At 43.1% G+C, this 26330-nt stretch overlaps 1 protein-coding gene across 1 annotated transcript in view; it reads right to left on the reverse strand.

Moving 5' to 3' along the window:
• Positions 1-26330, reverse strand: part of PDIA5 (protein disulfide isomerase family A member 5) — a 128451-nt gene that overhangs the window by 69033 nt on the left and 33088 nt on the right. Inside the window, 3 exon segments of the mRNA XM_042784401.1 lie at positions 8985-9030; positions 9818-9901; positions 24121-24208. Coding sequence (XP_042640335.1) covers positions 8985-9030; positions 9818-9901; positions 24121-24208 — 218 coding nt within the window.

Genomic DNA, 26330 nt, shown 5'->3' on the forward strand with positions numbered 1-26330 from the left:
GGATCCATTTATTGCATTTATGTTTCTGTCTACTTGCACAGTTAATATTGAGGAGATTTGTCTTATCACAAGAGGCAGCATATATTAGTCACTAGGCAGCAAGCAAAGAACTTAATGTATACAGTAAGAAGACCTAAGGGGTGAGGTAGTAGTGTTGGGACTGCAAACAATTCAAGGAGAAGAAATCTGTTTTAATATGGCATTAGCAGACAAAGCAGCTAGCTAGGGAAAAAAAAAATAAAATCAAGTCATTTATAATGGAGTTGCAGTTGTAAAAAGCTCTAAACCTAGAGAAATTAACATCCCAAACGATGCCCTAAGAAGACTTGATAATATATGGGGAAAGGAGAGAAGAGGACAAAACAGCGGACACATTCTACATTTAGGAAAACTACATCAAGTTCTGCTGACTTTCAGTCTGCACAGACCTCAACTATACACTGGAGAGGAGGAGAGAGGGGTCGACATTTTAAACAGCTAATGAGTACAATTGACTCTGCTAGTTTCAAGAATTCCTGCATGCCAAGCTCAGTCATGTAGAAACAGATGTGGATAGAGAATGGGGCATTAAAGAGATTTAATTCATCCAGCCTCTTCCCCTCAGCCAAGACAGAAAAAATTAGGTACGTAATGTCTTCTGGCGGGAGCAGGCAGTACGTTGCCTTGCACTCATTACTCCACGCGGTGAAGAGAACTTCCTGTGCGCCTTTAAATAGGAAAGGCAACCCTGCAAACCAACCACAGCACCTGAACACAGAACAGCATTGGTCCCCAGGCTGCTGGGTTAGAGACCAGAGCAAGGTCCAGGCCACAGCAACCCCAAGGCTGAAGAATCAGCTACACTCCTGTCCTGCCATGCCATGGTCAGGACCTGCTTTGACCCTGCGGCACTGACAGCCACGCTGCGCTTTAACGTGCTGCCCAAACCCCTGTGACAGCTTTGAACCTTAAATGTCAGTTCAGTTGAATACAGGACAACTTCATCCAGCCTATGCTGCTAAAAGCAAGCAAATTAAGAGCACAACAGCTGGCTATCATATACCTATATCACAGGTTTTAACCTGGAAAAAAATAAATATACACACACACACAGAAACACATCCCTGTACTTCTCACTCCTTTGAAGTATAATGCAGTAGGGATGCTAATAAAAAGACTTCCCTTGATTTCACATACACACTTCTTGCAACAGCAAACTTGAAAAGGATTCAGAGTTTAGAGCAGGACCAATTGATTGGGTTAGTCTATTCCCCTTGCTAGTACTGAACAGATTTGTACTTTAATGAGTTTTCTCCATTTTAGGAGGAGAGTAAAACTCTCCCTGTACTTTATCCCCCAGAAAAGGCTTCATCATGTGATAAATACAGCCTGGCCTTATAGCACTATTGAGGATTAGGACATGGTGTGGCTAAAGCAACGTATGTACATGTCGGGGGCAGCCTGGTCTCTCCTTCTAGCAGCAAGGACGTGCTCAACTTGGCGTCTCGTAATTTGCATACTCTGTAAGCAAACTGTTACACCCCTGGGGCTAAGGACGATTTCTTCCAGGAGGGCTGGTTTCGTAACTAAAGATAAGCACGTGCTATAGAAACAGGAGTAGAAGTCGTTAAGGAGAAGAATGCTGTGAGCTAGCAGAAAATTAACTGCAGAAAAAGTCAAGCTGACCAATCATGAGCTCAACTTTTGTAATATGTATTAGGTGATTAACCATTGTGCCAATCAGCTTAAAACACGTGTCTCTCTTTGTCTGTTTGGAATATAAAATTGGTTGTTGTGTTCAATAAAGTAGATCCTAACTTGCATCGAGCTGGGTCTCCGTCTCTCAATCGCGGCAAATTGGTGACCCCGATGTGATTCGGGATTAAGAACCACCTATCTGCGTGGCATGCTGCGAGTCCCACAGAACTTTGAATGAGCTGCTGAAAGGAAGCAGGAGCCGGCATTAAGAATCCCTCCGGAGTTGTGAGGTGAGCTGTGGGAGACATGGGAAGTCAGGTGTCTTCCCCAGAGAGGGACGTGTACGAACTTATGAAAGCCCTTCTTGAAAAATATGAAAAGAATCTCTCTGGGCAAGATCTTAAGGTTATGCTCAAGTGGGTACAAGTGAAAATCCCCACTGTAACTGCTTCCAGTATATTAACGACTGAGCTTTGGGATGACGTGGGGGTTAAGCTGTGGGACGCGGCTACAACAGGGAATGCTGAAGCACAGCGCATGCTCCCGTGGTGGAGGACTATCTTTGAAACTCTGAAGGCTCAGGAGACCGTTAAGAATAAAGACACTAAAGACAGGAAAGGTCCCCCGGTCGATAAGAAGACCTCGGAGCCTCTTGAGGTGGGTGCCGCCAAGTACCCCCCAGAAGATGATCCTTTTGATCCAGGACCAGTGGACCCAGAGGAGGAGCCAGATCTCTACCCTCCCGATCCCCAGGACGTATGGGCAAATATTAAACGACAAGCTCTGAAAGAGGGGGACTTGCAACTTGCGAAAAAAATAGTCGCTCCTGTTATCTATCAGGGGAGGGGGGCTCAATGGGAGGCATTATCCTTCCCTGTGGTGAAGGAGTTGCGCCGTACTGTTACCGAGCATGGCCTCTCTTCCCCATATTTCGCGAGTTTGTTATCTTCTGTCTTAGATACTTATGTCATGACTCCGCATGATCTCAAATCTGTCGCACAGTTGCTGTTAACCCCCACACAGTATTCGCTATGGGAGTCGCAATGGGGGAGGGGACTCCAAACGCATTTTTAGGAGGGTCATGTAGCCTCTGTTAAGCCCTTTGTGCTACCTGTGCCTATGATCTTATGGGGACGTGATGTACTGTCACAATGGGGAATGGCTATTCAAACGCATTTTTAGGAGGGGCCATTGAGGTGCGCGACACCCTGAGATTAACCTGGAAAACTAATACCCCTGTCTGGGTGGATCAATGGCCCCTTCCGCTGGAAAAGCTTCGCGCCCTGGAAGAATTAGTTGATGAACAGTTATCCAAAAGACATGTTGTGCCCTCTGTAAGCCCCTGGAATTCACCTGTTTTTGTGATTAAAAAACAAACTGGCAAGTGGCGCCTGCTCCATGACCTCAGAAAAATTAATGACGCTATGGAAGACATGGGAGCCCTGCAACCAGGGCTCCCTTCTCCCACAATGATCCCCCGGGACTGGTCTCTGACAGTCATTGACCTCAAGGACTGCTTTTTTAATATCCCTTTGCATCCAGAAGATTCTCCTAAATTTGCTTTTTCAGTTCCAAGCGTCAACATGCAAGCTCCATTGCAGAGATATCAGTGGGTTGTGCTACCACAAGGAATGAAAAACAGTCCCACAATATGCCAATGGTATGTAGCCAAGGTCCTTAGCCCTGTTAGAACAAAGATGCCCTGCGTTTTATTGTACCATTATATGGATGATATTCTAGTGGCAGCACAACATCACGAAGTCATGGAGGAAGCTGTAGCCCTTGTCATAACTGCTGTTAATTCAGCAGGTCTTTGTGTTGCGCCGGAAAAGGTTCAGAAAATACCACCATGGAAATATCTAGGCTGGCGCATACGGGCTCAAACTATAGTCCCACAGCCTTTACTAATTCAAGCAGATGTGAGGACTTTGCATGATGTGCAGAAGTTGTTGGGAACAATTAATTGGGTCCGACCTTTGCTAGGAATTTCCAATGCAGATTTAAGTCCTTTATTCGACCTGCTTAAGGGGAGCACAGACTTATGTTCCCCTCGCGCTCTCAACCCTGCAGCTGTTGATTCCTTACAAAAAGTTGCTACAGCTATTACCTTAAGACAGGCACATCGATATGCCCCTGAGTTACCTTTCCTTTTAATCATTTTGAATCCTGCTCGACAGCCTCATGCCTTGATATTTCAATGGGACTTGCAGGAGTCTGACCCGTTGCTTATCATTGAATGGGTATTTTTACCGAATCAACCCACGAAAACCATCTCAACACAGCATGAAATGTTTGCATCCTTGATTGTCCGTGCCAGGCGGCGCTTGTTAATGTTGTCTGGAATGGACTTCACTTGTATTTATTTGCCTATGGTCAGTGATTATTTGCAGTGGCTTCACCAACAATCGGAAGCCTTCAGTATAGCGATAGCTGGTTATACAGGCCAACTTACTTCTCACCCACCTTCTCATAAATTGTTTAATGCTAATTTCCAGCTTGTACCTAGACCAAAGAGGAGTGACCAACCTTTGCAAGCTCTTACTGTTTTTACAGATGGATCTGGGAAGTCCCACAAATCTGTTATCCTCTGGTGGGACGACCAGCGCAAACAATGGGAATCGGATATAAAGACAGTGCCGGGTTCCCCCCAAATCGTGGAACTGACTGCCGTCGTCCGAGCCTTTAGAAAATGGTCTACACCGCTTAATATCATCACTGATTTCAGCTTATGTTGCAGGGATTGTTGAACGAGCTGAGGCGTCTGTGTTACGAAATGTCTCACATTTTGCATTATTTGCTTTGTTACAGGAACTTATTTTTCTTTTAGATTCTCGCATTCATTCCTATTTCATTATGCATGTCAGATCTCACACTTCCTTACCTGGCTTTATAGCGGAAGGGAACCGGCAAGCTGACCTGCTTACATTACCGGTACAGGTACTGCCAGACCGCATAGCACAAGCAAAACTCAGCCACGCTTTCTTTCACCAAAATGCTGGTGGGCTTAAGCGACAATTTGGCCTTACTACTCAGCAGGCAACCAGTATAGTTGCTGTGTGTCCCGATTGTCAAAGGCACTCATTTCCTACAATAGCAGGAGGAGTTAATCCTAGAGGATTGCAAAGTTTGCAACTTTGGCAAACCGACGTCACTCATTTTTCGGAGTTTGGTCACTTAAAATATATTCACTCCTCTATTGATACCTTTTCTGGGGCATTATTTGCCTCTTGTCATACTGGCGAAAAGGCGCGCGATGTTCAACGACATCTGCTGCGTGCTTTTGCCACTTTAGGCATACCTTCTCAAATTAAAACTGACAATGGCCCTGCATATATTTCAACTGCAATTAAAAAGTTTTTGAGTTCTTGGGGGATCAACCACATTACGGGTATCCCTCATTCCCCCACGGGCCAATCCTTAATTGAACGCTCTCATCAGTCTCTGAAACGCTTATTGCAACAACAAAAAGGGGGAATAGGGACCGTTACCCCCGAGGAACGCCTTCAGAAAGCTTTATATGTTTTTAATTTTCTGAATTGTTCTTTGATAGACAGTAAGCCTATCAGGATGGTTGAGAAGCCTTGTAAAAATGATTGTGTATGCTTTAGTCGTTTTTATTCTTTTGTTACTTTGTTTACCCTGTTTTTTGCAGTGTGTGCAGAACCTGATAGCCAGTTCAGTGAAAAGGGTCCTTATTGTGCAACAAGAAGGGGGAGATGTCGGGGGCAGCCTGGTCTCTCCTTCTAGCAGCAAGGACGTGCTCAACTTGGCGTCTCGTAATTTGCATACTCTGTAAGCAAACTGTTACACCCCTGGGGCTAAGGACGATTTCTTCCAGGAGGGCTGGTTTCGTAACTAAAGATAAGCACGTGCTATAGAAACAGGAGTAGAAGTCGTTAAGGAGAAGAATGCTGTGAGCTAGCAGAAAATTAACTGCAGAAAAAGTCAAGCTGACCAATCATGAGCTCAACTTTTGTAATATGTATTAGGTGATTAACCATTGTGCCAATCAGCTTAAAACACGTGTCTCTCTTTGTCTGTTTGGAATATAAAATTGGTTGTTGTGTTCAATAAAGTAGATCCTAACTTGCATCGAGCTGGGTCTCCGTCTCTCAATCGCGGCATGTACAGACATATCAGTTAAGATCAAAGACTGATCTAAGCTTAGGTCTCCAACAGCAGCTGACTACAGATGCTGGGGGAAAAACTGTACTAGTACCATTGTTACATAGCATACACTGGTATATGCTCTCAATTTTTGAGAAAAAGTAATTAAGCTTATGGACTCTGTACCAGCTGTTGTATTTGGACCTCTGTGTTTGCTAACTATCCATGGATCTATCCTTTATGACTATCTAAAACTGGTTTTAAGACTCCTAAACTATTGGCTTTCACAACACGTAGCTACAAGTTCCACAACTTTTTTTTTAAACTTTACGGTTGTTTGAAATCAGCCATCCCAAAATGCCACTGTTTGCATACAAGCTTGGAGAAAAGAAATAGGTAATAATTCCCTTTTTCAAGCTACTCAGTGATACAAATATCTATTGTAATCTCCAGTTGTTCTTTTTTCCAAGCCCAAGAATCTTCATACAAATATTCAAGCCATCTGTACCTCTGATCATCCTCACTGCCCTTCAGCAGTACTTCCACACTTTTCACTTGATGGAGCAACCAGAATCACATATAAGACACAAGATAAAGGAATCTAATGGACTCTGATGGTAGAACATTTCCTCTTCCATTCTCTGTACCTTTCCTAATCATCTGACTTTTAAATACTGTCAAACACAGGACCAATATTTTCAAGCTGACTGTCCTGACTGGTAATCCAAAACCCATTACAACACTCTGTATCACTCCAGCATAGTTGGAGCTGTGTCCTTTCCTTCCCTCTCATGTTCATTACTGCACAGGTTCCTACTATCGTATTGACAAGCCACTTGGCATCGTGAGAACCTAAGCTCTTCTGCAAAGAGTTCGAAATACTTTTTAAAAACTACTCCTAACAATTTTGCATCACTGACCTTTGTTATCTTGCAGTCCACCCACCTTTACCCGGTACCCCAAACAGCTCAGCTCCTAACACAGGTCTCAGCAGCAGGAGGTTCTGACTGTTAACTAACTTCCCCCCACTGTGAACACTGAGCTATCCTTTATTCCCCATTCTTCTAACAGCAAACCACAGGGGCATCTCTGCTAATTACACAAGGATTTAGTTACTTTAAGAAATGAAAATCTTTTCTTAAGAAAAGAAGTACACTATCAGCTGGATCAGCCACATCAATGAAATTGCAGACTACTTCAGAAGAATCCTTTTACAGTTCTTCAGAGCTGTGTATCATTCTCCAAAATGTCATACATATATTAATATGTCTACTGGATGCCTGGAAAGAAGATCCGGGTTTTATTGCCACAATGATATGAATGATATGAAACAAATCCTTTAATCTCCCTGTTCTTCAGTGCGTCCACCTGTCCGTAAAACGAATATGATACGCTGTGTAATTGTGTTGTTCTGCTGCTGTTTGTAATGTACTGGGAGAATCCTGACAAACACAGCTGAGAAAGAAATAAAGGTCACTGTCTCAACAGAAGAGAACAGGGAGAAGTGGTATAGAGGGAGAAATACAGAAAATATTCAGGCAGCTGTGAGAAGTGAACAAGTAAGCATTCAGCTGAGTTCTTGATGCACTGTCCAACCTGCAAAGCATTAGCAGCTGGTTTCAGAGAGGCAGTTAATTTAAGAAAGACAACAGCTCCTAGAGTGAGGGAGCTTCAAAACCCTATTCCACCTGCAATGGAATCCCATATCCCTGTCCACAGGATGCTGCTTCCTTCTTCCCAGAAGACAGAGAAAAAAAGGAAGGGGGGAAATGCTCATCACCAAACAGCAACTGAAGGACTAAATGGTACGATTCCTGTTGTGCTATGATTGCCTCTCAGCCCAACACTCCCTGGGGCTCTGCAGGTGCTTTCCAGATGATCCAATCTGTAAGGAAGAGTCACAGCACTAATTCCTGGTTGCAGCATTTTATGGAGGGCAGGAAAGGCATGTCATGCATTGTTCAGACCACCCAAATTGAGGCAACTAACAAGTCTCCCTCACCCCACCAGCCACAAGAAGGGAAAAAAAATTCACCAGGTGGATCTCCTCACAAAGCACAGAAGGAGCTTCAGGCACTTGCTGATTAGGCTGGGTATCCAACATTGCCCTTCCTAGTGCCTGGAAAGATTTTTACTTCAGGAGAGGGGAAGATACAGAGTCCTACTCCCCTCACCTCAGGCGAATCCTTCATGATGACGCCAAGTGCAGGCTGAATGGTGCGCTTCCAAGAGAGGCCCCCCATCAGCTACCCCACAACAGCTCTGGCTCTAAAAGGAAGGTCCCAGAGCAAGTGCACTTAGGAATGGCCACTCTGACAGACTCAGGTAACATCTCACACAGGCTTTCCTCCATCCCAGGCTAAGTCCCTGAACAAGCCAGAAAGGGGAAGAAAATGTAACTGTCAGCCTGGGGTGGTGTCATCAAGCCTCCACAAGACCAGCAATGGTACAGAGTCCAGGTTTGCTGGAGGAAGAAAAGAAACAGGAACAGGGCATCAGAGCTGGACAGAATGCATTTCTGGAAAGCAAGTCAGAGGGCTGCAGCCTCACTTGATGATACTCCCAGGGCTTTGCAGAGGAAGGTTGCACACTTTCACCTGCTTACTGTGTTTTTAGTTCACCATTTCCATAATCCTCAAGATCTGCACATTTATTTCACGTTTCATGTCTTCTTCCCTCCATTGCCCTCACAGAACATTGCTTCCTGTTGCTTTGTGTCAAGGTTTGAAGAAGAAGGAAGGTCATTTTATCCCTGCTGTGCTCAGGGAATATCCATAGGAACTGTGGTTCCATAATCCAAATAAAATATAAGGACACAGCTCTCAAGTTTATAAATACACAACCTAAAAACCTTATCAAAATGCAGTATCAGCTAATATTTTCAGTTATATTGCTATTAATAGCACCTTGTAAACAAAAAAAGAGAATTCCTGCTTGTTACCAGCCTGCAAGTTAACTCACTATTTACATTACAATTCAACATGGGTTTAATCTTTTTAATAATACACAGTTTTCTTGGATCTGTGGTTGGCAGACATGTACACACACCTTTAGGTCATTCTGACAGCTGTTTATGAAGATTAACCCCCTCCCTTTCAGGCCTTCAGCATGAAAAAGTACCAACACCTGTTTTTAATCCACAAATGTCTCCCCCGTATCTAGCAAAACCAAAAGAATAATAATCAGATATTTAAATTTACCTTCAATGTGACCGCTCTGTTATATTCAGTATGAAATGCACCGTCCCTGTTGAACAAGGAGTGGGGAATAGTGTTAACTTACAGTAACGTTGCTGGAAATCATACAGCTGCTCTTCCTCACTTCTCACTAACCAAAATAACATTATCCTGCTGAAGCCACAGAACTAAGTAGAATTAACAGTACAGTAATTTAAGGGGGGGTGGGGGGGAGGGTGGTGTAGGAAAGAATAAGGAAAAGGGGTAAAACAGAATGTAAAGCAAGCAGGTTTTCTAGTAAATACTTTCCTCCTTAACAGTTTAACAAGAATATTTACTAAGGCATGATCTTTGGAGATGGAGATGCAGCTGCTTGGTGCCTCTTACACTTAACAGTACTCCCACTCCTATTATTTCCAGGAAGATCTCTTGCTGTCTCACTACACTTGCCTTTCTCCGCTTAATTGATGAAGTACTATCTCGAGTCAGAAAAGCAAGCACAGAGAGGTGAAGCAACTTGCCCAAGGCACATGCCAGCAGGCATGTGACAGAGAAAGCAAGAGAGCTCAAATCTCAGGCATCAGCCCAGTGCACTGGGTAGTTTTAGTCCATTGAGCACCTTTCCCAGGTCCCGCTCATGCTTTTAGTGTACTCTATTCAACAGCAAAATAAATTTATCTCAGCTTCTGTCACAACACTTGCTTGCAAACTGAAGAAACAGCAATCAATTTCACATGTCAAAGGATGAAAAGTAAGAAGTCTTCCATGCTGCAGCAGTATGGAGCTGCAAGGAGAATGAATGGTCCCTACCAGCGGCATCAACAATTAAGAACTACAAATCCCAGCCCAGCACTCACTTATAATGGAGTAATTCCACTCCTTTCTCCTTTGAATTAGGATTTACTTTCATCTTCTTGCATAATTTTCGGCTTTCAGTATCACTGCAAAAAACATATTGGAAGAAAAATGGTTACAAGAAAGGAAATCAAATGCATTCAGTTCTGAAAACTCACTGCTGTGCTTCCTCATCAGCAATTAGTTGCAACTAACAGTAATTCAGAAGCTGTTCAGCTAAGTTTGTGGGACAAGCACTGTGGAAAGCTGTATCAGCCAATTTAATTTCTCTGTTTGCTTGGTCAGGACACAGTGAACTGTGTTAAAACCACATCCCAAAGCCAGGCCCTAACCAGTAGAAAAGCAGCCCATTCTAGCTTGTCCAAGTACCTCAGCAGACCTTCTGACCATGGGATTAACATAAAATTTAGGAAGTCAAGTTTTCAAGAAGATTGTGCTACTGTTTGGATGGTGGTCAAAGAGCACTGTTTGTGAAAAGATGCAAAGAGAAAGAACAGTTCAGTTTTATATCTGGCAGAAGACAACACAAAACCAAAGAGAAATGTCTTCATGGTATCTCCAAGCCCAGATCACAAGTGGCTAGCCTTAAAAAGGTCCTGCAGAAAACAGAAAACCAATTCAAATTTTGGACCCCGAACCCAGTAACCCCATTCACTCTAGGTATGAGGGATGTGTCCTAACAACTGGAGGTAAAGACCATCTGCCACAGCTCCTGAAGGAGGCATGTAGCAGCAGACAGATCTGATGGAGGTGATTTTCAGACAGAACAAGAGTGAATCGCTTCCAGCGCCAGATTAGGCTGAGCTGAAGAAGAGAGAAGAGTCATGAGAGAAAACTGCATACACATTTGCTTAGGTGGGCAGGTAAAGGGTCTTCGTGGCCCAGCTGCTGTCCTAAACAACGCAGAAGTGAAGCTATAAGGATCCTTCAAGCTGAAGTGAATATGAAGTCAGTCAAAGACCTGGGGAGATGAGTGAAACAGTACAACTACAAAGAGAACAGGATGATTCACACTGACAAGACTATTCTTTGCATTGACAAAACAGCAAGATTTAAAAGCTTGGAAACTTGTTCCTAGCAGAGGACAACTTGTACCTTTTACACAAATAAATCAATTTAGAAAATGAAAACACTGAAAACCTATCAAGTTTAAACTGATTAGAGACACATTAGACACCAAAATGCAAGCAAGGATTGCAAGAGCCCAACCAAATTAAGTGCTGCTGCCAGCACTGGTGCTAATTCTCCCAATGTTCTCCAGCTGTCTTTCTGCAAATGTGAGGAACAACAAACAGTAAGTTTGCAGTGTGCTGCAGATGAGGAGTGTGTCTTTGTGGAAGCTTCCCAAATGCTTATTACAGATGGAAGTCAGGAGGGGTGTGCTACGGAAGCATGCATCAAAATCAGAATATTATACTGAAGACAGAAATGAGCATTTTAAGGAACTAACAAAGCATGCAACTACCTCACCAGGAAGGAGCACCTGTAATCCCAATTGTATAGAAGCATATTTATCTGAAGTTTTACTGAACTCATGTCAGTTCTGCATTTTCAGATCATAGTCAAAACTAGTTACAGTAACCCATAAATGATTTCTTTGCTTCTCCAGGAGGTGGGGGATCAGAGTCCAAGAAGAAAGTTACTTTCCTGTTGTCTGCTTCATCCTTGTTTTCCCCAGACTGCAGTGGAAGGTGGAGCTAAACAGTCATCTGTTCATTGAATAAAGTGAACATCTCCTTGTAACAAAACTAGATTACAAAACAAATAGCCTGGATTTGGAGTTTTGCCAAAAAGCTGGTTTGCCAGGGGGAGTTTGTACAGAAAGTCTGCAGCATCAAAACCAGGGGCCAGAAACAGCCTGTCTTCTCTCTCCTTCAGTCCTCCAACAGTTCCAAGGGCTAACCCTGACCTTCGAGTTGCTTAGGTTATCTCAGGAGGAGGCACCAGTTTCAGATCATCCTCCTGTTTTACCCCAGACAGATCTAGAGGCACAGAGAAGCCCTTGTGGCCTTGCTGAAGCTGACTACCAGACAGTTGACTAAAGTCAGCCCACACCACTGTCAACATTTGTAAATGTTCTTTTAGACAGTGCCAAATGTTTCCAAGATACACATGTATTTGGTCGTATCAGCCTTCCCAAGACACATGTTAGGTGGTTAATGAGAACAAGTGTAATACAGAAACCTACCTCTAGCAACAGGGTCTGTCAAACCCCAAGATGTGCAATTTTTCTGGCACCAGTGGAGGATCAAAACAGCTATCTAGACAATTCTGTTGCTAGTTCTGTCACCAATTTGGTGCAACTTCAAACCATGTGGGAAAAAAAAAAAAAGAGTAATTTTTCCTTATGTGCCACTTAGAGATCCAGATACTCATATTAGAAAAGTTCTGCAATGTTTATAGTGAAAAAAGGCTACAAAACATTATTAATGAGATGTACCTGTGAGCAAGCAGCTAGCAATTCTTACCAGTTCATTTTCTGTTTGCATGAGTTTCTATTAAAAAAAAGAAAGATAAGAACAGCTGTTTCATTGGAGGGAAACATGATCTAAGCCTGCCTTCCGTTCAGGATTGCTCCATTTGTAGAGATTCACATAGCTGCCTGAACACACATGCATTATCACAGGAAAGAAAGCAGCAATTTGCTCCAGTATGTCTCTTACCATTTAGCGGGCAGATTCTCTACACCACTGCATTGGGAGTTTAATCTGTTTACGCAACCTATCCACACTGATGCAAGGGATGGAAGAGGAGCAAATTCCCAGAACAGGAAGTGTCTAAATACGTATCAGTAATTTTTTCATGAATCAGTGCAGATCTTTGCATATGCCAGACCCACCAGCTCAGATACTATAGTAACAATTATTTGGAAAAAAAACAGAAAAGGAGACAAACAGGTATGGCAGAGATGGACCTGTTCTGCTTTTCCTTCTGCCTTCACTTATGGCCAGACAAAAATAACCTGCAGAGAGCAACCTGCTCTGATATCACTTGGTAATGACCATTATCCTTAATAAGAGTAAATATCAACACAGATGCAGTCTCTGCTCTGAGATTTGTCTCTTTTGGACCTCAGCCAACAGCCTCTCTCTGAAGATGAGCTCCTCAACTCTCACATGGGAGAAGGTAATTAGGACTCCAGTTTTTGCAATTTAATTATACTACTTGAAGAGGCAGTATAAGAGTTTGTTGTAAAGACTAAAAGGGAAGAAAAAAAAAAAAAAACAAAAAAAAAAAACACCAACCAAACAATAAACCAACAAAACCCCCAAATCTAAAAAGCCAGAAACCACCCCCAAAATCAGCACTTTGCTACCCGGGTCAAGACACTCCAAAGAAAGCATGAGGCTCAGGAAATACTGGTTTGAGGATGAGGTCAGTAATGTGCCCCCAGCAGCTACCCTTGGCTGCCTCTTGCCATTTCTGTCCAGAGCAATTCAAACCCTCACAGGTCCCTGCTGTGCTACTGCTGAAGTGACCCCTGCTTTGCTTGCAGGCAGTCCCGCAAATCATCCAGCTTTATCTCCATGGAAAATCATCAAAAATATCAACCTATTTGCAATACCACAAAGGAGCTAACCAGTAGCTGTCTATGTGGTAATAAGGTCAAACCTTAAGTGGCACAATGGCATGGTTTCCTTCCATTCCCACAGGCATGTTCCTCATGCTCCCCTTTCCCACAAAACCAAACCAGGGCTACAAAACATTCCTTTGCTGGAGATGCAAAGACATATGGCAGCACGGTAAAAAGAACGATAAAATGAAGATCCAAGTTGACCTAACTAAGCCAGAAGTCTAAGTAACAATAAAGACAGGGTGCATCGCAGGAACACTTCACCCCTTTCCGTTCACACCCCTGTCTCCTCTACTGGGAGACATTTCTGTCATTTGGGGTTATGATGGAGCTGGCAGGAAGCCCGACTGAAGCGCTCCCTGTAAACCTCTGGGGTCCCTTGCCAGCATTAGCATGCATGAATAATCACTTTGCACAGACAGCCAGCTGTTACCGGGGCAGAAGGAGTGCAAGGGACTTGTGAAGGAGATCTGACCTTCTTTAGCTCACCACCAGTGAAGCCAGCACCTGAAGGGGATGTGCCACAGGCATTCCTCAGGAGCAGCACAGGATGCTTTGCCTGTGCAAGGCTGCCCACAGGCCTGGGAGCTTGTAGTCATATAAGGATGGAGAAGCAGTGAGACACACTGATAGCAGTCCCCAGTGGCAGGAGCAGCCCATAGGAAAGCTTCTGCAGTAACGTGTCAAGGTAATTGGAGAGAGAAAGAACAGCGGACAAAGCTAGACAGGAGGAACACAAAATATGATCCAGAGTTTCGCTGCAGTAAGTCCACAGTGGTTTCTAAAAACAAAACAAGTCTGAGCTGGACAGATCCTAAGTACACCTAAATGATGTATGGAGGTGGCAGTGCAAAACACTCTCCTTGGGCCAAATTCAAATATTGTCTTGGCAGGTCCTGAAGGCAGCAGAGTAAGACAGACCAAACATCCTCAGTACTATCCTCTCTTACAAGTACAAATAAGATCTTTGGCAGTTCTCTAATTATTTCTCTCATCACATAATGCTGCTCATTGGCTTCTCATCAAATTGGAAAAGCAGCCCTACAACCACATCATCATCTGGGGAGGAAGGATCTGGAATGACTGTCAAATCCCCTCTTAGGAAATAACAAAAATGCCATCCAAAAAAGTTCAAGTCTGCAGTTGCCAACATAATAGCAGCTTGTGCAAGTACTGTGTGGCCACACCGCTGGCAGCTACTAACACTTTGCAACACAGACCGAACCCAGCCCTCATTTTCATCGGCACCTACGGTGTTTCCAGGCATAAGAGAATTAATAAAAACACTGACAGCGCCAGTTCAAGTAACCAGGTCAGTAAATCTGCCTGCACAAAAACTCTCACTCTTCTATCACCGTATCATGTAACCACATGTGAACCACAGACCTCACAATCTGTAAACAGATTTTATCTCTTCTACGCATACATCTCTCAGTCTGAAAGAGGGCTCAACAATACACACAAATTATGCTTCTTAAGTCCCTTATATCACAGTTGCACCTGTAGACCCCAATGCAACGGAGGCTCTGTTGTATCAGACAAACAGTCACTGCCCCAACACCTGGAAGAGATAAGACTGAGCAGGTAAGGAGGAGGAGCAGAGCAGAAACAGAGCTGCCTACAAAGCAAGCCTCCCAACACTGGAAAACTCTGTGGAAGGTATTAGTCAAAGCTGTCATCTTGTTATCAGCATGCTCTCTCACTATTATCTCTGTTGTTTAATTGCTTTCATTCTTTTATGTTATGGAGAAAACCACTGTACAGAGAACAACTCCAGTTATAACTTCAGGGAAATGCAACTGCAATTTCAGGCCAACCCTCAGAAGTGAATTATCAAACAGGGTTTCCCAGCCCAATGCACAGCCTCTGCAATGCCCTCTGGCTACCTTCCACAGAATACCCTCTCCAGACAACAGACTGATGAACATCCTGAGAAAGCATGAAGTTGAGATCCTGCCAAACAATTAATTGAGCTTGTGACCCAAAAAAAAGCAGCAAAAGGGGTGTCAGCACCAGATATTTCCTCAAGCCACCTAAAAATAAAAGCCACATTTGCACTCGCAAACCTAATCTGAAAGAATAAGTCATTAATGGTCAGTTGTAGTTAAATATGCACTCCTACAAGGTTTTGAAAAAAAAAAAAATGCAATTCATTGGCCATTGTTGGGGACAATATAGGATTTCTGGCCCCTTGTACTCATCAGTCTCACCCTCCAACAAGGACTGTGTGACCCATTTACACTACAGCAGTTTTCGTACTTTGGTGACCAAATGAAAATAGACCAACCCCTGCAAAACTCTCCTGCTCTCAGGCTGCCAGCATTGCCTTCCCATTGCCCTCACTCCTCCCTCCCAGCCTAGGGCAGCAGCTGCCACAACTACTGCTGCTGACAGTATGTCACATTTGTAAGGCTCCTCATATTCTCTAATGATCCCAGACCTTTCTGTATCACTCTCTTGAAACAGATCTGAAATCAGAGAAGAAAGAAATAAATAATAAATAAATAAATCATATCTCAAACCATCAGACTAGCTTGCAAGAGCACTTCTCCAATGAGTTGTGCTAAGCAGCTGCTGGATGGTAATGGCTTACATCTACTCCAACAGAAAGCCCATACACAGCTCTCTGTCCAGACAGGCACTTTGATACTATGAGTGGGGTTTAAGAACCTGAAGACACAAAAATAGGAACAGGACCCAGGAGAGACAGACGCAGAAGTAATCAGCACAGGAAGCTTAAAACACAATATTTGTCTTTGAAAACAAAGCAACATTTTGCCACCGTTCTAGGCTCCTGATGGAAATTATCTTATAAAAGTAGTAACAATAGCAACAGGTTTCCATAGCACAGAACAAATGAGCTGCTCAAACAATGTGGCAGATAAAAAGCTTGCATCTTTTAAGGGATGAGGGAGCATGAAAAGCAAACCCTGAAAATGTGCTTCTGGAAAGAACTAAAGATTAGGATTAGCAGACTGACAGACCAGTCTCATCTGAATTTAGGGCCTGATTTTCTCCCCTAGAACACAGTAAAAAGCCTTCATGTGACCCACGAGGCAATCACAGCCTTCTGCTCCAAATGCTCCCCTGCAACGTGCCAAGAATGCAAACAGAATAATCCATGTGCTGTGGAGACCCAGCACCACTCGTCACCTAGTACAAACAACTCCCTGAGCCCATTAGTCAATTAGAGAGGCCAGGAATCTATAGGAATGAGATTAAAAAGAAGTATTTCCTGAAAATTAAAACCCATGAGATTAATTCTCACTGCAAGCAAAAGCGAGCCAAAGAGCAGAAAGAAACCTAAGACAAAAAGGTAACAGGTATTGCCAAGCAAAAACAATTAAGGGAAAAAAAATAAAAGGTACAATCCCAAAGAAAGTCAAGAAGTTATAATGAATGGCACTTTCCATGGAAATATAAATTAGTAAGAGGCACTCTGGAGCCCACATACCTGCACAGAAATAAGGTGAGCACATTCACAGGAGCTACTAAAGGCTTTGCAGGAACTTCTAAAAATGCTGAACACTTGAACTCCCTTTGCAGTGCAGCAGTTTTCCTCATCACTCATCCAGACCTCCTTTAACTCACACAACCTGTTAGAGGGGAACACCGTCCCAACCTGGGACACAAGATGTCTACCACTCTGTCTCTGAGTTCACACTAAGATCCCTGCAAAAGCAGGTTTTGAATGTATCTCCCACGGGCACACAGACACTGCAGCACGTCGTACTGCTCCCTTGGCACCTGTTTTATGACCTTTAGCTATGCTGTGGGCCTGGAGAGGACGCTAGAAGATGTTTCAAATGAAGTACTGAGTGCAGGAAAAAAAGATAACTTTACATCAAATCTTAGCTCACATAATCTTCATTTTAGTCTGAAAAGTAGTAACATTGAAGAGTCACAGTTAATGAGCAATTCTAGGCAAAACCCATGGAATAAACATGGTTAGGATGAAACGGAGACATGAGCCCAGCCGTGTACACCCAAGCACTACAGTGGATTTTAGTTAAATGCTCCGCATTTCTGAATTAATGCAATACACCGGACCAAATGGGCTTATATTAGGAACTAAGAGCTTACTTTAAAAAGGAATTTTTTCAGACTGGCATAGCACTTCCTGCCTGGTCAATCTTACAGGAAAATAAAAGAGCTTTAATGTGAATTAGCATTAACCACGCAGACAGGTTATGATAGAGACAGCAGGAAGGCATTGAAAATCTATGCTGCAGGTGCACAGTTTGCCCATATAAACTGCATCCACACAAGGACCACATTGTCAGTATAACTACACTTGCAAAGTGTTCCTGAGGGACACCTGGCTTATCTCCCCTGGAGCCCCTGCTACCTCCCCCAGCCTACCACCTAACCTTACATGCCATCCACTCCTGAGCTGTCACTGCCCTTCACCTTCAAGGCAACTGTAGAAAAAGGTAGAAATTCTAGACACTGAAAATCTACTCGGATGGAAGGAGCTGCAGCAACGCAAGAGCAGCACTCCTTCCTTTTTTCTCTCTTCATTAGATCTGGCCATTTTTATTTGCAATTTCAAAGCTTTTCATCAGCTTTAAAATTCAACTATAAGGAGTGAAGATGAGTAGACTTATTCTCTTAAATAAATCCTATTTCTGATCGGCTTTATAGGAGTGAGGGTAAAAACTAAAGAGCAAAATGACACTTAATGCCATCTGTACCAGCAGCCTTATTTCTGAAATTCCTCCCTGCTATTCCAAGGCATTAAACAAATTTATTTATGACTGTGTGTATGGGTAAAGCCTTTCTGTATCAAAGCATTAGGAAACTAGAAATTTGGGAGGGAAGATTTCATCTAAAAGGCATATAAACACAGAAATTGGGGGAAATCCCAGAAAAGACAACCATTCATTAGATTTGGCTCTCTCATGAACCAGCACATGTTTAGATTGCACAGCCTTGAAAGGACTGCTTTACCAGCCAAATTATGGTTTTACCTTCATGCTAAGTGTCATAGGATTGTAACAATAAGAAGTAATTATTGGGGATGGGGACTACAAGAATGACACACAGGACACAGCAAAGGGACTAAAAGAATGACACACGAAAGCAGAAAAAGTGGGATTAAAACCATCCAAAAATTAGTCAGACACTTCAACCAGATGGCATTTCCTTTTCCTCGCAGTCTGATGTGCTAAAGCCAAGCACACGCGCTATGACAGCAGATGGAAATCACACAGCTTTGTTTATGTTTGGGACCTACAGTAAAGGGAACCATGCAAGTTTGAGCAGAGAATAATTACCCAGAGCCAAAGAAATTGGTGCTTTTTCGAAAATACCAGTCCACAGTTGGGCAGGAGTTATAGTCAATAAAAAAACTTGAGACAATTCAGTAACAGGAAAACCCAGGAGTATTCACTAAACCACATTCAGGATGGAAAGAGCTAGCTTCAACCTCTTCTGCCACCTCCTCAAAGCTGCACCTGTCCACAGTGCATTTTATAACCTAACAAACACATTTTCTTCTCTCCAACAAAGCCATTTTACTTTCTTTCCACTTCACCCAAACTAGTTACACTCTTCCAAGTAACATCAGTCCTAGGTCACAAAATCTACTTAAGAAGGCTAGAAGATAACTTTATAATGATTATTCTTCAAAACCAGACCTCAGGGCATCACAAACTGGGACTGGAGTTTTATCTGCTTTAAAAAGAAGCAACAAAAATTTTGTCTTTCACTCAAGCAGTAATTCCATCTGATTGTGTTTGCAGGAACATTGCTTTGTACCTTTTTATTGCCACCATAGGGATTTGCCAGGAGTTTCTATTTTCAACAAAACTCCTCTTTTACTTGACCACATCAGTGCTTACCTCCAGTTGTACTACGCATCCAAAGATGGAGGTCTTGGGGAACGAGGGGGGATGCAGAGGCGCTGCAGCACGCACACCGACTGCCCGTCTGTCTACACAGCACAGGCCAGCTCCACCGCACCCCAGCCTGCTGCTACAGTTAGCAACAGCCAGACTCTGAGATTGCACCAAAGAACACAACATTTTCGTTTTTGTAGACTTTTTAAACTTTCAACTTCCTATGAAGCCCTTCAATATTCAAAATGTCTATCAGCCTACTACTAAAAATAATTCAATAAATAACCCAATTCTCTGCTTGCTTACATGCCCATCTCAATAGCATCTGAACACACTCAATCATGCTGCTGTAGCATTTTTCCTTTCAAAGTTCTCCAAACTCTTTATAAACATTGCCTAATGAATCAGGCAATATTTACCCAGTTGCCTGGAAAACATACACCTTTTAAGAGCACAAAGTAACAAGTGAATCATTCACAGAGTCAGGAACAGCAGTTGGGACTCTCAGCTCCTATTAACACTTCATCTCCCCAAACATGAGTCCCAAAACACTTGCTCGTAAGATGACTGATCCATCTCTCTGGGACACTCTGAAGACTCACCAACTTGCAACATTGTGCTTTAGCCCTGATACCATGCATCTTACCAGGCATGATTAATTCAGTATTCCATTGTCTCACACCACCATTCATTCAACATCAAATGCCTCAGCAAAGACTTCCTAATTAAAACATGGAAAGGCTAAAATAAAACATATTTTTGTCACATCATCTGTGGGGTTTTTTTTATTCACAACTGAAACACTTTCTTGTTTAATTGTGTAGAGTGCCACATATGCTATCTCAGCACACAGAAGCAAACAGTGACCACTTCAATGCTGCAAGCAATTCTCATGCTGCCCCCTTCATCTCTAGAAAGAGGCATCTATCTGCCTTCACAAAGTGATTGAAATCTCCCATGAATGAGGGCCTTATCCGCAATACAGCACGCAGAGGCATCCCTGGGTACGTTGTGCTCAGCATGGCCCTGCTCCAGCGCAGCACTTAACGCAAGTAAGCCTAACTGAGCAGGAAAGGCAAGTATCGGGCACTTCCCAGTGCTACATCTCCTAAGCCCTGGCACTCTGGGGACCTCTGCTATCCTGCCTTGCGTTGGGTTTGTGTGGTAGGATTTTTGGCAGCGGGGCAGGGGGTTACGGTGGTGGCCCCTGTGAGAAGCTTCTCAAAGCTCCCCCAGCTCCAAGTCGGATTCACCTCTGGCCAGGGCCCAGCCAATTGGAAATGGTGGCCACACCTCTGTGATAACATATTTAAGAAGGGGAACTTGGGAGGAAGAGGAGTCATGAAAGACACCTATGCAAACACTGAGGTCAGTGGAAGAAAGGTGAGGCAGGGAGAGGTGTGCTAGAGACTCCCCTGCGGCCCGCAGTGAGAGGGCAGGCTGTGCCCCTGAAGCCCATGGCAGAACACGTGCCAGCCTGCAGTCTGTGGAAGACCCCATGCCAGAGGAGGTGGCTGCTCCCAAAGAAGGCCGGGACTCTGAGGGAAGCCCATGTTGGGGCAATTCATCACTGGGAGGATTGCAACACACAGGAGGGACCTCCTCTACTCCACACTAAACATCTCGGCAAGAAACCAAGTATTTCCCCAGGTTATGCTGAAAAACTAACCTCCCTGCTCTCCCCAAGACCACTCAACTTAGAACTAGAAGCTCAAGTCTAACCTCTGTCTCACACCACAGACCCAACAAAAGCCAAGGCCAAGGAGCACAGCTTCCAGATAAACCAGCAATCCAGGCAGCTGGCCTCCAGCCGCAAACCTGCACAGTCCCCTGTGCTGTATGAAATACAGAACATACTGCCGAGACTCAGCAATCCATAATGATTTCCATCAGTGGAGCAGCATGTTCTTGCTTTCTCCTGAAAACAAGGGGAAGAAGGAGAATGACAAGAAACAAAAAAAGCACCACCAATAAATAAAAAGAAAAGAAAGACTGCTGTCATCACCACAGGGAAGCAGAGACACAAACTACAACTCTGCATGCATGCCAGCCTTGCCAATGCTTGGATCTGAAGGCAGAAGGCCACTACAGCAGGATGTGAAGAGCAAAGCCAAAATTCCCTGCTAAATATTGCTGCCAAACAAGCCATTTCTTGTCAGTATTTGTAAAACAAATTGAGCCTGTGCTGTAAATATCCCTGCATCTGTGCTCTGTTTGTTTCAGCACGAAGACTTGCAAATAAGCTCCACAGCATACTTGCAGTGGGAGAATAGCTTGAGCAACTCTGGTAGGACTCAGCTGTTCAGGCCCTACAACTGGCCCTTTGTGACCAGTGACAGCACTACTGCAGCCTCTCACATTATCACTGCAAGGAGGTAGGCAGCAGTTTGTAGCCACCTGTACACAAAACAAAAACAAAAAATAAGCAAAGGAAAAAAATCTTTCAAGGAAAAAAAAAACCAAAAAACCAACACACATTTAGAAGTTACCTCAATACTACAAGATTGATTTCAGAATGCTTTAAAGACTTAACAAGCAAATCAACCACAAAACTTGGTTCAGGCTCAAATTATTTGCCTGGTGATTTTTTTTGCACGCATCAAGACCTTCTTTGCCACAAGCCAGTCTTCCAGCTCACCATGCCTCATGAGGCAAGTTCACAAACTCTGTTATGACATCCCTTTGCAGGAGGGAGGGTTAGAAGAGACATCTCTGACAAATACCTAGTTATAGTTGGACAGGTTATCTATTTTTTCCAGGTTCTTCCCAAACAAGTGATCTGAAAGAAAGCACTGCTCAATCCTTGAAGAAAGAATTACAGCTATTGCCATGTTATAGCACCCTGTCCACTGCCTGTCATTTGGCAAGTGGCAATGTGACTGTGATATTACTGGCATCAAAGCCAATTTTTGGAACCTACAAATGTATCCCCAGGTCTCCCAACCTCTTACAGCAAGACTTTCTCCAGGATGCTTTACTCCCCGGGAATAACTCACATTTCACTATGAATAGGAAGCTTAATTTAAATATTTCCCCACCATGGTCAGAGGAAAGGCACTGCAAGTACCAAGCTTCTTGTGAAATGTAGTAAAGCACTACCTGGAAAAGACTTATTTAAAATACATTTCTTGCATGTAACTTCCATTACAAAGTTTGGTTTAGATAACAACATTTGGAAAGGGAGAGCACATTAGGGTTTGTTGAATTGAAGTTTTTTTTACAGTAAAACTAAACATCATATTTCCCTCCCCATCACTCAAACTCAGGAGCAGAGACTGACCCACTGAACCAAGTGCCAAAACCTCCCTGGATTTCAAACTGAAGTCCTAAACACTGAATCTTTCCTTCTCCAAACCAGAACTAAAATCCCAGAGATGGTTATTGCTGAGTTGTATAATAGCAGCATTTTGAAGGGCCAGATGAAGAGCCTCATCATTCCAGCAGTTGTATACATGTGTCACATGCACACACACATGGTAAGCGGTAAGTCCTCCAACACAGAGGTAGCCTAAAAAAAAAAAAAGGAAACAGAAGACACAAAAAGGTAGTGACCTCTCCACAGTCACAAATAGGGCAAATTAGAAACTAAAACCAAGAAGCTAGTCCAGTATCCTATTTACTAGCCATCATTACTTACAACAAAAAATTATCAGTACTTTCATTAGAAAAGAAAACTGGATTTCTGAAGTATGCCAGATCTCCACACAACCTTCTCCTCATCAGGGTCAATACCTGCTGGCTTTTCAGCAGGTGGGAAGTGGTACAGGCTTCACTGACCTCCAAGGAGCAGCCCTGCTTTCTGCCAGTGGATGACCCGAAACACTGTCCCCAACAGTTGGGCAGAGATGAAAATGTCTGTGCATCTGGACTAGCCCAGCAGAATGCAACAGAAGGCAGAAGCAGAGGACTCCACAGGAGAGATACCTGCCTGGTGGCAGGGGGATAGCAAGACAGGTTAGCCAACAACAAAATCATGTTAACTTTACCAATGACTTATTCTGGGTCACTGTTTGCTGGATGGAGGTTGGTCTCAAAAGTGTAATTTTAAAGGAGCCACATGATTTTCAGAGCTGACTTAGATATGTGCGTAGAATATAATTTGTTCATACCATGGCAATCCACCCAAAAAAACAGGTAGGCAGCAAGCTGTTCCTCTGCAGAACAGGAAAGGAAATTTGCCACCTGCAGGCAAAGCTCTCAAAGCTGCAGAGGTAGAGACTTACAGAGGCACTACAATACACAAGCTAAAACCACAGGCAATGTGTTATTGAGCAGAACCACAGTGGAGGCTTTCACATCTGAAAACCAGAAAGTATACACCTGTTCATTCCTCCCCACACAAGCAACCACTTACAAAAACAAGTTTCCCTGCCTTCACATTAAAAACTGACACAAACCTATACAAGTGCAAAATAAATTCTTTAAATGAAAGCACATTTTATTGAGAAACACAAATGGGTGGATGCTTCAAAACTAAGCAAGCAGCCCTACTTTTTGTGCAACACTTGCTGTTGGAGCAGAACTGCATTGCCCTTCAGGTGAGGATTCCTCCTCCTCTGGTTTGTGGGAAAGCCAGAGCAGTTAGTTTCCACGATTCATACCCCCCATGAAAGACGATGCTAGCTGGGGTCTCCAGCTTCAGGCTGAAAAACATGCTGTCAGAGAAGTGACAACAGCTACAATGAAAAAAAATTATTCCCCACCACTGGTCCAAAGGAAGAGAGAATGGCAAGATGTAGACTTCCTACAGCTATGAAGAAGCTGCACAGAATGATGTGGGTTCAGTTACAGGCAAAAAGACTTAGAGCCATCAAAAAAGCTAAGTCAACAATAAAAGCCAAAAGAGGAGAGGGGAAAAAAAGAAAAAGGAGAAAACCAGCATGACACATACCCACAGTCTATCCAGCTTATAGTACCTCGTCCTTTCACCTCCTGGGCCACACTGGACAGTAACCTGAGTGAGCTTTCCGCAGCAGCAGCTGGAAAACAAAATAAAATAGAAATAAATCAACGACAGCATTATTACTGCACGTAGAAAAACACAACGGTGCATTCCTTTGTTCTGAAACACTGGAAGAACATTTCGTCTAATTTGAAGAAACCAGTGAGAGGGATCAGTAAAATCTTTTGTAAACCAGAAGGAATGCTGGCTACAGCTGAAGTTGGGCGGCTCCTTCCCTCCATCCCCCTTAAACAACTCACTGAAATTCATACCTCCAGGCATGCTCCCTGACCTACATTTATGGAGCTACACTGTGTCCTCTCCTGCAAATTGGCTTCCATCCCAACACAGACTTTTTCCTGGGGCTGGCTATTAACCCGTTTGTACTACTTTCTACTAATTGGAGCAACTTCATTTGGGACCTTCATCAGCCGTAAGGGCAAGCCATTCAGTATCTTTGCCTGCCTCAATTCCATCCCTGTCATACACAGAAAATAACTGTTATTTTCATTATAACCCTGAGAGATACCCAAACCAACAGTTGTGAGGAGCTCAAAACTATTAGCTGAAAGCACCCAGAAAAGGTCCTTCCAAGAACTGGCTGTATTATAAATACCCAGCTGAGATTTTTTTAATGCCATGCCACATGCATAGATTCTGCAAGACACTCCAATTCCAAAAAAATCTTATAAATAGTATTAAAAATAAACAGAGAAGAAAAATGGGATAAGAGTTCAGGAGAGAAAAATATAGAGGTTCAAACAAGTATCAATTCCCCCAAAAAACCTTAACATTGTTTTCTGCCTCAATAAACAGAAAATAGAAACCCAGAGCCTCCTCCAGATCTATTCAAACCGCTGCTGCTCCACAATTACTTCAACTAATTGAATATAAGAACGGATATATTGGGTCTGACCAAATGCTTCTGTAGACCAATATCTTGTCTCCAACATCTGAAAAAGTGAGGGCCTATATAGGTCAGAGCAGACAAGTAGAGCCAGAAGGCAGTGATAGCCCCCTCAAATACCTCTAAACCTCCACAGTTTTTATCTCAATCTCCTGAGCCAGAAACACCTTCTTTGTATTCAACAGCCTTTGCTTGAGCCTGATGCTATCAGAGACACCAGCCCACACATGCTAGCTCTCAAGAAACCCTTCTACCCCCAATACTGATAACATGCAACTGCCACCTCTCCAACAGAGGCGTAGACACATGGGGGAATTCTTCATATGTACTTAAGACTGGAACAGTCTGACAAACAGCCCTTAGAAAATAAGCATTCAGGATAGGACAGATTTGTCCCAGAAGACTCACTAGTTGAGCAGCCCTGGCAGGATACCCAGCTAGCAGGGTGAACTAAATGTCTCCTGTAAATGAGGACATCCTCTGAAACCAGTTAATTTTCTGCATGAGATAGAAATACTCATCTAGTTTTGCTCAGCTGAGAAGCAGTATGATCAGATGCTGGCCAACATCTCATCATAGATGGGGGATGTATGTCTGGGATTAGAATTGCACCTCCAAATTCCTATCTCGTTTTTCCCCTCTCCTCTTTCTGGGTAACAGTTATGAAAGAGACTTCTAATTGTGCAAGGATCACTGTTCTAGGAAGAAACATTAATCCCACAGTCAGCTCTGCATGCAATGCTTTAGACTGCTAAAACCAACCAATTAAATAACAAAAACAAAAAGAAATCTCCACAACACTGCTTTTGAACAATGCCCATAGGGCAACATTTATTTGATGAGTGTCAGAGCTGAAGTGTTCTGGTTGTGCTTCTAAAAATGAAAGCAACCATCACTTAAAATATTAAGCGTAAAAAGAAAATTTTCCCTTTAAAAAGCTGAATAATACAGATGCCTTTTTTATCTAAAGTGTTCCTTTCAAAATCAAAAAGTGTTAGAAACTCTTTCATGATTTTCACTTTGAACCTGTTACTACAAAACCATTTGGCCAAATTCGAGCACTCAAAGTTCCCCACTATAGCAAAACGCAAATATTTTAACAAAAATTAAGTCAGATGATATTTTAACTGTTTCAGAATAAGCGTATCTTTAGGAAACAAAGTTAACTACCCCAGCACTTTCACATTTTAGTCTGCAAAATTCTGATACTAGGGGAAGAGGGAGGGATATTGAGTCACCACATACTACTCCA

This window comes from Tyto alba, unplaced genomic scaffold (assembly GCF_018691265.1).
Source record: "Tyto alba isolate M040663 unplaced genomic scaffold, T.alba_DEE_v4.0 Super-Scaffold_7, whole genome shotgun sequence".
Lineage (NCBI taxonomy): Eukaryota > Metazoa > Chordata > Aves > Strigiformes > Tytonidae > Tyto > Tyto alba.